General features: G+C 41.5%; 1 protein-coding gene across 1 annotated transcript in view; it reads right to left on the bottom strand.

The window, feature by feature from the left end:
* Positions 1-1,523: 1,523 nt before the first annotated feature.
* Positions 1,524-13,465, bottom strand: part of ATGRIP (Golgi-localized GRIP domain-containing protein) — a 157,093-nt gene continuing 145,151 nt past the window's right edge. Inside the window, exons 24-26 of the mRNA XM_087374604.1 lie at positions 2,556-2,661; positions 2,345-2,403; positions 1,524-2,180 (exon numbers count right to left, since the gene is read on the bottom strand). Of these exons, the coding sequence (XP_087230730.1) occupies positions 2,061-2,180; positions 2,345-2,403; positions 2,556-2,661 (285 nt within the window). The 3' untranslated portion in view covers positions 1,524-2,060. The remainder of the gene's footprint in view (positions 2,181-2,344; positions 2,404-2,555; positions 2,662-13,465) is intronic.

The raw sequence follows: 13,465 nt of genomic DNA on the forward strand, positions 1-13,465 counted from the left end.
CATTGTGTATGTGAGAAAGCTGCAAGTGAGACTCCTTCCTTCTCTCCCACTATCTTTACACTTACATCATGGCTTCTCCTCATAACAAGAGCCTTACAAAAAAGCACTATGGAACATTGGTGGTTATATATGAGAGGTAAGCATTGGACGTGTACCAACAACTCATACTCAAAAGCTATCTAGTACTTGCAAGTACTGGTTCGAGAAGTCTAGGTATTGAAAGTATATATCTTTTGTTTTAAAAGCCGGCTTTGTTGTGTAGGCACTTACACCCACCAGACATCTCATGAAGAACTCTTTCCCCCCACCTGATATATCAACTCTCAAGCAAAGTGCTACTTCTTATTTTACAGTATACCACTCTCTGTTGTATCTAATTATTCGTTTGGAATTTGTTTCTTGTCTACTAGGATGTCTGTAGTATGTAAATTTTATACGCGAAAATGAAAAAGAATGAGACAAAAGGCTTTGTTGTGTAGGCACTTACACCCACCAGACATCTCATGGAGAACTCTTTCCCCCCACCTGATATATCAACTCTGAAGCAAAGTGCTACTTCTTATTTTACAGTATACCACTCTCTGTTGTATCTAATCATTCGTTTGGAATTTGTTTCTTGTCTACTAGGATGTCTGTAGTATGTAAATTTTATACGCGAAAATGAAAAAGAATGAGACAAAACAAGAAAATATAAGATCTCAAGTTATTATCGAAACTAGATACTATGAATAGAGCCTCATGGTTCCCCTGCCTTTATGATACAGCCTGTAATTTCCAGTCAGTTCATCTTTCAATGTCTCCTGCACCTGCACAGCGATGGATATTATGAAGTGTATTGCTTGTGAATACAATGTAGGATTTCATTAATACAAATAAGATCAAACTTCACATGAACTTTCATGGAAGAACCAAGGTCATTGGATTCCATTGGAGCAACCAGGTGCTGCTTTTGAAATGCAGAAGCTTACAAGCTTAAACAAGTTAAGAATTTTCAAGAGAAAGTAGAGAAAATCTGTAATCAACACAACTTGCTTGCAAATGGAGCATTGCCTAAGCTGTAGAATTTTATCATGGATGAGGACTAGGCTGACTTTCCGTCTGCTCACATCTCAACATGAAAATTTCTTGGAAAGATGGTTTAAGTATATTTGCCAATCGAATATAAATGCTTTCCAAATATTACTTTCTATCAATATGGTATCCTGACATCTCAATTGCTTTCCATGAAAGGATATCTATTCCAATAAACCATTGAAAAGTGCATCCATTAAGCAATTTTTCCTGCCAATAAATATCACACATCGAAAAAATTAAAGGCAACATAGTCAAGAGTGTTGACAAAAGACCATGTAAAATGGCAAATGGAGACAACAGATGTGGATAGAAAAAACTCCCATAAATATTAATGAAGCATCGACAACAGAATTTTGGTCAGGGTAGGGTGTACTTTGCAATGAGGCATCCCAACAAAGACCCCCAGTGAAGAAAAATATCAATGCATGGGAATAGTTCTTAATGCAACCCAAGACCATATAGTCTGGAGGATACACCCATAGTTCAAGTGACACATTTGTATGTACTGTTGTTCTGAGCAAAACATGCACACTGGGATCCAGACACGAACCGTGTTTAAAGTTCAGCCTCTCCCTCATGCTGCTTACCAAAAGATGTCAAATTTAAATATAAGGTAATGATGTCTACAATGTTTTCCAGAAGCTCAAATTATGTACTGTAGATCGCGATGTTACAAAAGAAGTACCTCTACATTTATATAGCACTTTGTCTGAAAGAATATCTCCACTTTACAATGAGAGTATTCTGATGAGGCGAATGGGTCATGTAATAGCATGATGCTTTCTTCATCCAGTTCTTATCTGGTATGCACTAAAACCAGTGAACGATGAAGCAATATCCACTGAGGACCACATTCAACTCTTTTGAGCTGCAATGAGTTTAATCATGCAGGTATATCCAAATATACATTTTGATCAATTTGATCAGCTGTGCAGCTTGCTTGACATGACCAAAAGCAGCTACTTTTATAAAAGAGTTACAAAATGCTATCTTCCTGATTTAGAAAACATGAATCTTGAAAGTAATGTGCGAGGAGCCACTGCTGCATCTCCTCCTGCTGCAGACACTTCAGGTACTGCATTGTAGACCTCCTGACATTTTCTCAGCTGCAATCACCAAAATTTGATTGTGGGAACCCAGTACGAACATGGTGCAGGCTACATCTAGATGATGTTTAGGCATGTAATCCACGATTAACTTCAGAATGCCGAATTTCTATGCATACTGCAACATATGGCTGTTGGATTCAAGGCAATGACAGTTTTCATACCTCCTCTGGGCTGAACTGCAGAAGCATTGCAATTACTGGGAGTAAAGCCTCAACTTCACCTGTCAGTTGAGACTATCAGCAAAGATAGTACATGAAATCCAAAACTCATACAAAATAAATTCGAAACCAAATTTGTGATATTGCACTCATTATCCTACAGATGTGCCAAGCTGTAGCACCAGAAGAGAAAGTCCAGTAGGATTATACAAACCAGTCTCCAGAAGCTTCAAAATGACATTTTTAACGTATGTCATATCAACTCCTTCACGCTTTCTCGACCGTTCCGCACTTCGTAGCTCTTCTTTCAGAGCAGATTCCTGTGGTTGCAAATTATATCGCAGAATTAAAATATGCCCACGAATCTCTGCCTCCTTGTAGTACATTCACTTCCAGGATTACAGAATAAATTTCAAAACCAACAATGCTGTGATTGAGCAATCTAATTAGTACTACCTTCATGAACATATAAACGCGCCCAAACTCGTTATGCAAAACAAATACAGTTAATCAGGAAGGTAAACCATCCAGCTCCCGTATAAAAGACAGAACCTGTAACTATGACATTGCACCAATTGTACAAACACTTGCTCGTGTGTGTGTGTGTGAGAGAGAGAGAGAGAGAGAGAGAGAGAGAGAGAGAGAGCCTCATCTGTTTTGGCATAGCCCTGAATCTCATGATTTCTTGCTATTGCTACAGCAAAGGCTTTAGGCTTGTTTTCCCAATGCTTGCTTTGACAAGCGATTCTGGCTGTTTGGATTTCATCCAGTAAGGCAGGGATATGATTTTTATTTTATTGGATTCGTTATTTGACAGTATGGACTTTATGGAAGGATCACAACCATCGAGTCTTTGGTGATCCCTCCCTAGCTAAGTATCAGTTCTTCCAGGAATCTCTACAGCAATCATTTTATGATTGTCTAAATGCGCGCGATCTAGATTATCATGCCTTCTTGTCATATAATGAAATCTTCTAATGCTTGTAACTGGCTGTCCTGTTCTTTGGGGCTGTTTTTTGTAATATAATAACAAATGGATTTCAAGTGTGTGTGTGTCTGCGTGTGTGAAACATAGTGTGTGTGTGGGGGGGGGGGGGGGGGGGGCGGGTTTGTGTGTGTGTGTGTGTGTGTGCAGCTGCTTGTTTCTCCCTCAGTTTGACGCCCTCGAGGTTCCGTTTGACGCCTGTTTTGTGTCCATATGCTCTGTCGTCAAAAAAGTAACCAAAAAAGCAAAAATAAAAAATTGTACTGTCAAAAATCCGTACGATTTTGTCCGTACAACCAGGAAAATCCATACAGTTTGTCCGTATTGTCTGTACAGTCGGGGAGATCCGTACAGTTTTGTTGTCAGGGGAAAAAAAATAAAATCGTACTGTCAAAAATCCGTACGATTTTGTCCATACAGCCAGGAAAAATCTGGACAATTTCGTACCTGCTGTGCTTTCCTCCTTGTAAAGCGTTGCTGCTTCCAAGCCTTTTCCTTAACTCGAATGGCGGATTATTCCTATGAGAAAATCTTTCACAAAGACAAGTCGGTTTCCAACAAGAAACAAAGACAGGTGATGGATTCAAATGATTCCCTTCATGACTCTGCTGAGGCTCAGCTTGTTTATGAGGTTATGCATGAAGGGTTTGAAGACACCCGCAAAGGTTGGAAAGATCCACTTCCCACCACTGGCATTATGACGAAAGTGGATCATATATTTGATCCAGTTAAGGAGTATGCAAAGCATGCCATTATAATTTTCTTCCCGGGACGGATGCCTGCTGCAGCAGATGTTGGGAATTGGTTGACTCCAACCCTGGGTGGTTCTTAGTTCATTATACAACGAGGGGCTTTTTTGAGATCATCATGGCTGATGAGGAGCACCGTCAGGTTTTGCTGGAGCACTCTCCTCTCTTCTATGGCTAGTAGATGGTCCATGTCCTACCCTAGTCTCCCACCCAGGATTATCAGGCATTGATTCAGCATCGTTGCCCTGTTTGGGTAGAAGTTGTGGATTTTTCTCAATGCTTGTCTTCTTTCTATCTAAAATTGCAGCTTCCCTCGGTAAGGTGGTATGTCCACCGCGACCCAATGGAAATTCGAATCGCTTCTACATTTTGTGGGATACGGATCATCCCACTCCAGCTTCATATTCAGTTACTATGAATAATGTTTCCATGGGGAGTGCCTTTTACAAGCTCAAGTGGGGGCTGTTTGCAAGTTATTGGGTTTTGGCTAAGCTTTGGAAAAAGCTTGAGTATTGGAAACTGGCAACATGGCCTTGGCACGTTCGTCTTCGAATAGTGCAGTCTGTGGCATATATTCAATTTTACTTGCCATTGATGATGTTCACTAAGGCAGATCTTACATCTTTCATGTCTGTCTTTATGGAAATCTTCTGGCGATCCAAACATGGCAGAAAAAGTCTCAGGCTGCTTCTGATGCATCACATTTGTTCTCCCAAGATGCATGGTGGATTGAACATCACGGATATTCATGTGCATATTCTTGCCCACAGGGGGAAAATGTTGCTGCAATTTCTGCAAGGTGATCAGCCTTGGGCTCTTATGATTAGGACTCTGGTCACTCATATCAGTATTTCTGTGTTTGGTCATTGGCAACTCGATCACTGGGATTTCTTTTTTGGCTGTGTTGATGGCACTTTGCCTGGCTGCCCTTTTGTCTCCCGCTTGCTTCTTGACTGGAAGCATGTTCTTTTTCATCTGGAATGGAATGGACGGCAATCTTTGCTTGGGAATTCTTTGAGAGCTGAAAGCATTCATTGGTCGAAAGTCTTTCAGCCTCCCTTGGCTTTAGAGGAACCTCGACGTTCCTACTTTGTCTCGTTTAAAGGCATCACCTCGGTTGCTGATGTTATAGATGATGCTGGTACTGTGCTCCCCTTTTCTCTAGCAGCCACTACATATGGATTAGGCTCTCATTATCGTCCTTTGTGGCGACAAATTACTTCTATGCTTTCGCCTTTTGTTCCGATTCCTCCTTTGGAACTCCAGGACCGGCTGAAGATTGGACTTTGACTTCTCCAAGGTCCTCTTCTCGTCCTTTGAGGCTATCTCAAATTACTGTACCTGCATTGTATAAAATCATTTTGCCTCAACCTTGGGTTTCTCAGAGAGGTGATTCTGTTTGGCGAATGCATCGCCCAACCAAGTGGTGGAGGAAAAGATTACAGCAACTTTGGGCCTATAAAGTACCGCTTTGGCAACATGTTTGCTTTTGGTGAGTTCTTTTGGGAGTGTTTCCATCTGGACAGCTATTAGCTCATCGACACATTGCTCTTGCACTTTGCCACAAATGTTCTGCTTCTTCGGAGATTGTGCCTCACTTGTTTTGGCATTCATTGTCCGTGCTCTCATGAGTTTTTTCATCAGCTTTGATAGCGCCTGCGAGCGAGATTCCCATCTGTTCCGTTTGGGAAGTTCTTCGGGCTATTTGGGTTTCATCCATCCAGACCGGAGTTTCATCTTTTCTTCGTTTGGGTTTGCTACTGGGCACTATGGACTTTATGGACATATAGGAACTGTAAAATCTTTGGTGATCCTACTTTCTCTCTGTTTGGCTTTTTTAGGCGTTCTCTGCAGCAATCTTTCTTTGATTGCTTGCAGACCCGCTGCACAGATCATGAGGTCTTTTTGGCATATACTGAAATTTTCAGTTGATGTAATTGTAGCACCTTATTTTGAGATTGCTACTCATATAATATAATCAATCAAAGATTTCACCCAAAAAAACCTGCTGCTGCTACGCCTTCTTCCGTATCTTCTCTGTCAACCCCAGTACAAAACCCGCTGCTACCCATACTTTCTACGCAGCAACCTTTGCACAGGCCGCCCCCAGCCGTACCTTCTTTGCCCGTCCCCTCAGCGCTCCCCTTTGTTCTTGCCCCTTCCTTTGCCTCTGCGCAGGCCGTACCTGATGTACGGTCGTCCATGCAACCTGTATGGTCATCCTTGCAGACTCCCCTCTTCGTACAGTTTTCTTCATCCATACCTACTCCCATGTCCGTACAGTCGGGTTCGATACAATCTCTTCCTGATCTTTCTTCCTCCCCTCTTCCTGCTGCTCCGACAGATGGCTCTTTCGTTCTCTCTGCTTCAGCCCCCCCTTCTGCCTTTGCTCCTCCTGCACGTGTCTTCTTTCAGCGGAAGCATGGTGTTTTGCCTCCCTCCACTTTGGTTAAATCGGCAAAGCTGGATATTGTGGATGGTCCTTCGTCTTCCCTCTAGCTAGACCTTCTTCGCCAGATGTGTTTTGCTTCAGTTACAGATGTTCCTTCATCAGGTTCACCGCTTGTTTGTTCTTTGGATTCTGCCCTTCTGGTTTCCGGTCTTCGACAGGCTCAACAGTTTGAGGCCTGTCTCTACTTTATGGGCAGGGTTTTATCTGTAGCTCAACTTCATCGTTGGGTTGAAGTTGCAGTGGGACAAGATTGCCTTTCTTCCTTTCTCTTTCTAGGCAAAGGTTTTTATTATGCTCACTGCTCTTCGACTGATGTGGTGGAGCTACTTGTCAGTCATGCTGGTATTGATGGGGCTGGTTTCTTTGCTTATGTGATGCCCTAGGATCCGCTTTTTGATCCGTCTACCTCTCTTCTGACTCACTATCTCGTCTGGATTACCCTCAAAGCATTGCCTCTGCCTCGTCTTCAGCATCTTCCTACTCTTGCAGCTTTTTTGGAGAGGCCTCTACATATTTTGAGACATGAGTTTTTGCAGGCTACTCGGGATGTTCGCCTTTGTATTTTATGGCATATGATGCCAGCCCGTGCCCTCTACTCTGGATCTTGATTTGGGATTTGCTCATCTGCATCAGGCTGCATTTTGCCTCTTTTCCTGCAACATGTTATCGGTGCCAGCAAGTTGGTCATTTTGCTCATGCTTGCCCTTTGGCTTCCATGACCACTCCTCCTGTTCCTTCTTCAACTGTAAAGTTTACTCTTCCTTCTCCTCCGGTTTCTGCTAAGGCTTTACTGGATAAGCATCACAGGTTAATCTTCCTCTTGCTAAAGAAGTTCAGGATCCGACTCCCGTTGAACATCATCAGCCTCCTTCTCCTCTAGATATGGATGTGCCGGATCATACATGATGCTGCACATGCTCTTTCTCAAGTTGATTCTCAAAGTGAAGCTGAAATGCTGAGTCCTGCTTTATCAGATGCAGCTCTTTCGTCGGAGGATACAGATGTTGATCTAGCTTCTTTGCCTCAAATGCCTGTGCCAGAGTATCCTTCTGTTCGGGATACAGAAGTGCCTTTTTTACTGGAATCTTTTCATCCCACGTTACAACAGGTTTTTGACCCTGTGATTCAGAAATTTCAGGTACCAGCCTATATCAAGAAGAATCACAAGGGCAAAAAACAGCTGGTTTTTATTGATGGTGTGGTTTCATCACTGCATCAGTTTTTACAGAGCAATAATTTGAAGCTGGAGGATGCTGTGTTTGATCCTCCTCCAGCTTGATATGTAACTTTTTAATTGGTTGCGTCATGACTTTTGCTCTGAGGCTTTACTTGTAATTTTTTTTCTTGTACTTATTGGTGGGTTTTTACCTCTTTTGAGGTTTCCCACACAGAAATATAAGATTTTCACTATAATAATAAAAAAGTGTGTGAAACATACATATAATATGAATGTACGTACATACATGTACATTCATATATAAACATACAGACCCACATACGTATATGTGCATACATGTATACACATATATACATGTATGTACGTACATATAGACACTTATACCTATATATGTATAACCATACATACACGTGCATACATATTCATGCATGTATATGTATGGACATGTACGTACATACACACTTTTTTTTTGGTAATATCCAGTGCAGTATATTTATATGCTCATAAATTTACATGATGGGAGGTCTCCGAAATGGAGAGTATCCCAAAGATCAGAAACATAAAAAGAAAAGCTCTATGCAAGAAGCCATCATTGATGTATCTAATTCCCAATTTCATGAGATTATATGCCCGAACAGGTTCCTGTAAAGCAAGTGGAATGTCAAAGATGGCACTCCAATGAATACTTTCTTTCCTCATTGAGTTTGTCCCCGAGCAATTATCGGGAGCCCATTTGACCTTAGAAAGTACTTGTTTCCAGTCAAGTATCAGAGCAGTAGAGAAAGGACAGCCGGGTATCTTCCCTACAAATCTCCCAATGACAACCTCCCAATGATCAGTAGTCCAATGGCCATAAGCAGAAGTCCTCATGTTGACACACATGGATGCTATCATACAAGTACACACACACACACACACACACACACACACACACTCACTCACTTTAAAAAAAAAAAGTGAAATCCATATACCTTTATATTACAAAGAGCAAAGGGAACATACAAGTGCAACATCATAAAATGTCATGTGTAAGTTTGACGAGCACACAAGCAATTATAGAATGATTGCTAGAGTGACATCGGGAAGAAGGAAACATGGGAAAAGTGGGATCACCAAAGACTGTGATTTCTGTCACACTTTTTTGGTGTGGAATTTTTTACGCTTTATATTACACAGTAGCTCCCCTTGAATGCGGAGCTCAAGAGTACATCAATAGAAGATCTCACTATATGTGACAAGTATACATTGTAGTCTATGTGATGAGTTTGCAGACAATCAAAGAAACATTGTTGTAGAGAGCACAGAAAAAAAGGAAAAGTTGAAAAAGTAGGATCACCAAAGACTATGATTTCTATCCTTCCATAGAGTCCAGAGTGCCCAGTAACAAACCTAAGTGAAGAACAACTCAAACCCTTGTCTATGTGTGGGTGAGTCCCAAAAAGCTAGAAATGCTTCCCAAAGGTAGCAATAGGAAATATAGCTCTCAAACGTTGCGCAAGGAGACCCAAGAAATCACGGGTGTGTGGACAATGCCAAAGGAGATGAGGCACAGATTCCCGTGGAGCCAAACATCTGTGACAAATAGCCGGAGCAATATGTCTTCATGCCAAGAGCTGCCCAGATGAAAGAACCACTAGCATCACCCACCACAAAAAAACCTGTTGTCGAAGAGGAACTTTGGAACTCCAAATTTGCCGCAATCTCTTCCGCCACCACTTTGCCAGGCAATTCATGTGCTAGAGTTAATTTGCCTTATCTAAAACCCAAGGTGGGGGCAGCAAAACTTTAAACAAGGAAGGTACCATAATGTGAGACAACCTCAAGGGACGGGCTGATGAACCTGAGGAATGAAGATTCCAATCTTCAAGCCTATCCTTAAGCTCAATGGTGGCACCAGCAGAAAAGGCTGAAGCATTTGAGTAATATTTTGCCATGGAGGGCCATAGTGCATCCCTAAACCATATTGTCTCACAGCCAAAGGAAAAGAGATCATGGAACCATCATCATGAATCACATCAGCCACAGAACAGATCCACACACACACTCACACACAAACACGCACACACGCACACACAGAGAGATGTGTATACATATAGATATATACATTACATGTACATGTACATATACATATGCATTTACATACATGCATGCATGCATGTGTGTGTGTGTGTGTGTGTGTGTGTGTGTGTGTGTGTGTGTGTTGCCACCTCTTTCCAGTAAATTATTGAATGTCAATCAGGCTTATCTCCTACATCACTATTTCCAGCAAATGATCAGACTTGCAATTCATCCCTTGCCTTTGCATGCCCAGGAGGACATGAATTATGCTTGGGACAGTTTTGTCTCTCGTATGTAGAATGTCATTAGGGAGTATGGCAAATGGCACATGACTGAATGGAGGAATGAGGTTCAATGGGCAAAAAGGACAGCACAACAATTGACTGAATTTTCTCAGTTGCGGCCTCTCTCTGATTCAGAAAATGATACCCTATCACATGCTCAGATTAAATTGACTGCTAATGATCAGAGGAAATTGCATAAATGGCAGATCAGGGCAAGAATGAAACCCCTCATGGATAAGGGCTGCGCGACACAAACCCATATTGATGATGATGAAGGCCCTTATCCATGATAATATCTCCAATGCCTTGACTGCAATTGAATATGCTAAGTATTCACATCAAGATGTGCTCATATTGCAGGTAGATATTCCTAAGGCATTTGACACTGTTCAATGGGATTTTATCTCTCAAATCATGACAAAGATGGGCTTTGGTTCCAAGATAGCAAATGCAGTTTACTGGCTTTATTCTGGCTCTACTTCTCAGTGCATTCTTGGGGGTCATCTATCTCGGTCATGGACATTGGGCAGATCAGTTAGACAGGGCTGCCCTCTTAGTGCCCTATTTTATGCCATTGCGACCCATCCCCTCTTAATGTATCTTGATCATCTTACAAACATAGGACAGATGACTGGTCTTAAAATCCCTGGGCCTACATCTTTTTTGGCACAAGCAATAGCTGATGATTCCTTCTTTATGCCACAGAATTCTCCCCGGGAAGTTCACATGCTCATGAGCACCCTATCATTGTATGGTTTGGCAGCGGGATTGCATGTCAATTTTGACAAATCTAAATTGCTTCCCTTGAAACAATGTGACTAGCATTCTATTCTCTGGCCATGTCAGGTGGTGCATTCCAAAGATGTAGTCAGGCATTTGGGATATCCTATTGGATGGCATATCACAAGGAAGCAGCAGTTAAAATGGATCTTCCAAAGACTTCAACATAAACTGGACTACTGGAAAATTTCTACTTGGCCTCTTCATGTCAGGCTCAGAATAGTACAGTCCATTGTAATGTCCTATGTCCAGTTCTTTTTGCCTTTACTGCATTGGTCCTCCAGAGATATTTCAGCTTTTATGTCTCAGGACAAATAGGAACATCTAGGACAAATAAGTTATTAATGAATCTTCTAACCTGACTAAGTTTATGAAAAATGATTGGACAGGTCTCACAAGAGATAAATCGTTGCATAAACTTGAATTTAAAAGTAAAAAGATAGAAGTTTGCTAAGAAAACAACACAATTATTGCCTATTGGAATACCAATGCTTTTTTGGAATAAAGAGTCTCCTAGAGTTATGAGCACCTTTTCTTTTTCAAATCAAGGTTTTGCTTTTTAGATTTCATCTAATAAAAGTTGAATGCAAGGCTAATTTTTCAACTCTTAAAACTTTGCGTCTATCTTTTTCACGTCTGTAATTTGAAAACTTGAGAAACAAGATTTCCTATTCTTTTTTTTTTTTGCAAAAAGAGACTTCTATTAAGTGTTAAAGAAAACCGTTAGAGCAAGCTCCATACGGGATACACCATGCAATGCATGAAAAGCTCAAGAAAAAAAGAAAGGATTGGGGCTGATAGTGCCATCTCAATCCGGTAGAAACCTCCAAGAAAAAGGGAGAACCCCTCCAAACTCCAAGAAATACAGTCCTCCGAGAAGAGGCTGCCCGTGAAGGGCCGCGCATGCTAGCCCAAATGGCTATCAAAGTGTGAACCGTGTCAGTCCAAATACCCGTGACCAGTGATGGGTGTATCTAGGTGCCATCCAAGGCCTCTGCACATCTGGCTCTCCAAATGTGCCAAGAGGAAATGCTAGCCAAAATCTCCCAAGAGGTGTCCACTGAAGCATGAGAAGCTCTGAAGGGAGTAAGTGGTACATCCTGAAGGGAGCAGGGCTCTATCACCTGCTGGCGGACCGAGAGTGCCCAAGAAGAAGGCTCACCCTCATAAAACACCTGGGGCCTAGTAAGGGATAACCATGCGATCGAGCCCCAAGTCATGAAGAAAGAAGAAGTATGAAAAATGTTGAGTATCCAAGCAACCCCTTTCCAAACAGTCCTTGCCTGACTACAGTCCCAAAGGCAATGTCGCACTGACTCTTCTGCAGAATGACAACAAGGGTAAGTGGGATCAGCCCCAATCGTGATTTCCACTCGTTCACTGCAATCCCTCCATGAATAGAAAGCCAAAAGAAAAGAGTGATCTTTCTATTCCTGAGGGATTTCCAGAGCCTCCTCCAGAAATTCCTACGCAAATCTACGGTGATGAAGAAGCTGTCACTACATGAATTGGTCAGCGTCTTCAGCTTGGGAGAGCAACATTGGGTAGAGCAGTAGGTCATTACCAGAGTTTGCACACGATTGTGGATCAGCCTACGCCCACAGAGGATTACATATTTCTTCTCAATGGTGGCCCATAGGGATTGCCATTGGAGAGCAGATGCAAGTGGATGGGAGTTGCTACCGATGTGCACACGATTTCGCTGCCCCACAACGTACGCAAATGATATGGCAAGGGGCCCTCCGGATCATGGATAGGACACAAAGGATGCAACGGGACGTCACCTACAGACACGTACGCATGCATGCACGCACGCATACATATATACATACATGTATGTATGTATGTGTGCGTGCATGTGTGTATGATGTATATGTATGTGTATATATGTATACGTATATGTGTATGTATACACCACACTTAAAAAGTGGAAATTTTGTTGCTTTATATTCCAGAATCACTATCCCAAAACGGGATGTGAAAAAGATTACATCACAAGAAAATCTCAGTATAAGACAGATACACATCACGATCTATGTACTTAGTTTGCAAGCAATCATAGAAGGATTGCTGTAAAGAGTGCTTGAAGAAAGAAAAAAGCGAAAAGGTAGGATCACCAAAGACTATGATTTCTATTCTTTCATAGAGTCCAGCGTGCCCAGTAGCGAACCCAAAAAAACATTTACACACAGACATACACATACACATACACAAACACATACATACATACATACATACATACATATTAGCGAGCCCAAACAAAAAACATTTACACACACACATACACATACATACATACATACTTACATACATATGTATGTACATATACATATACATATATACATATATATGCATATACAAACTTTTTTTTGGGTAAAAGAACCTTTCATTAAGAAGAATGTACATTCATAGCTGACCTTGAGACAATACTAATCATATGCTAAAAGAAACGGAAAGGAAGACATATGATAGTTGCTTTAGCAAAGAATAGTTAGTACAAGACACTTGACTTATTCTCTCTCTCTCTCTCTCTCTCTCTCTCTCTCTCACACACACTTTTTTTTTTGTAATATCCAGTGCAGTATATTTATATGTTCATAAATTTACAAGATGGGAAGTCTCCGAAATGGAGAGGATCC

Source organism: Dipteris shenzhenensis, chromosome 5 (genome assembly GCF_047967505.1).
Source record: "Dipteris shenzhenensis isolate YYH24624 ecotype China chromosome 5, Dip_SZ_1.0, whole genome shotgun sequence".
Lineage (NCBI taxonomy): Eukaryota > Viridiplantae > Streptophyta > Polypodiopsida > Gleicheniales > Dipteridaceae > Dipteris > Dipteris shenzhenensis.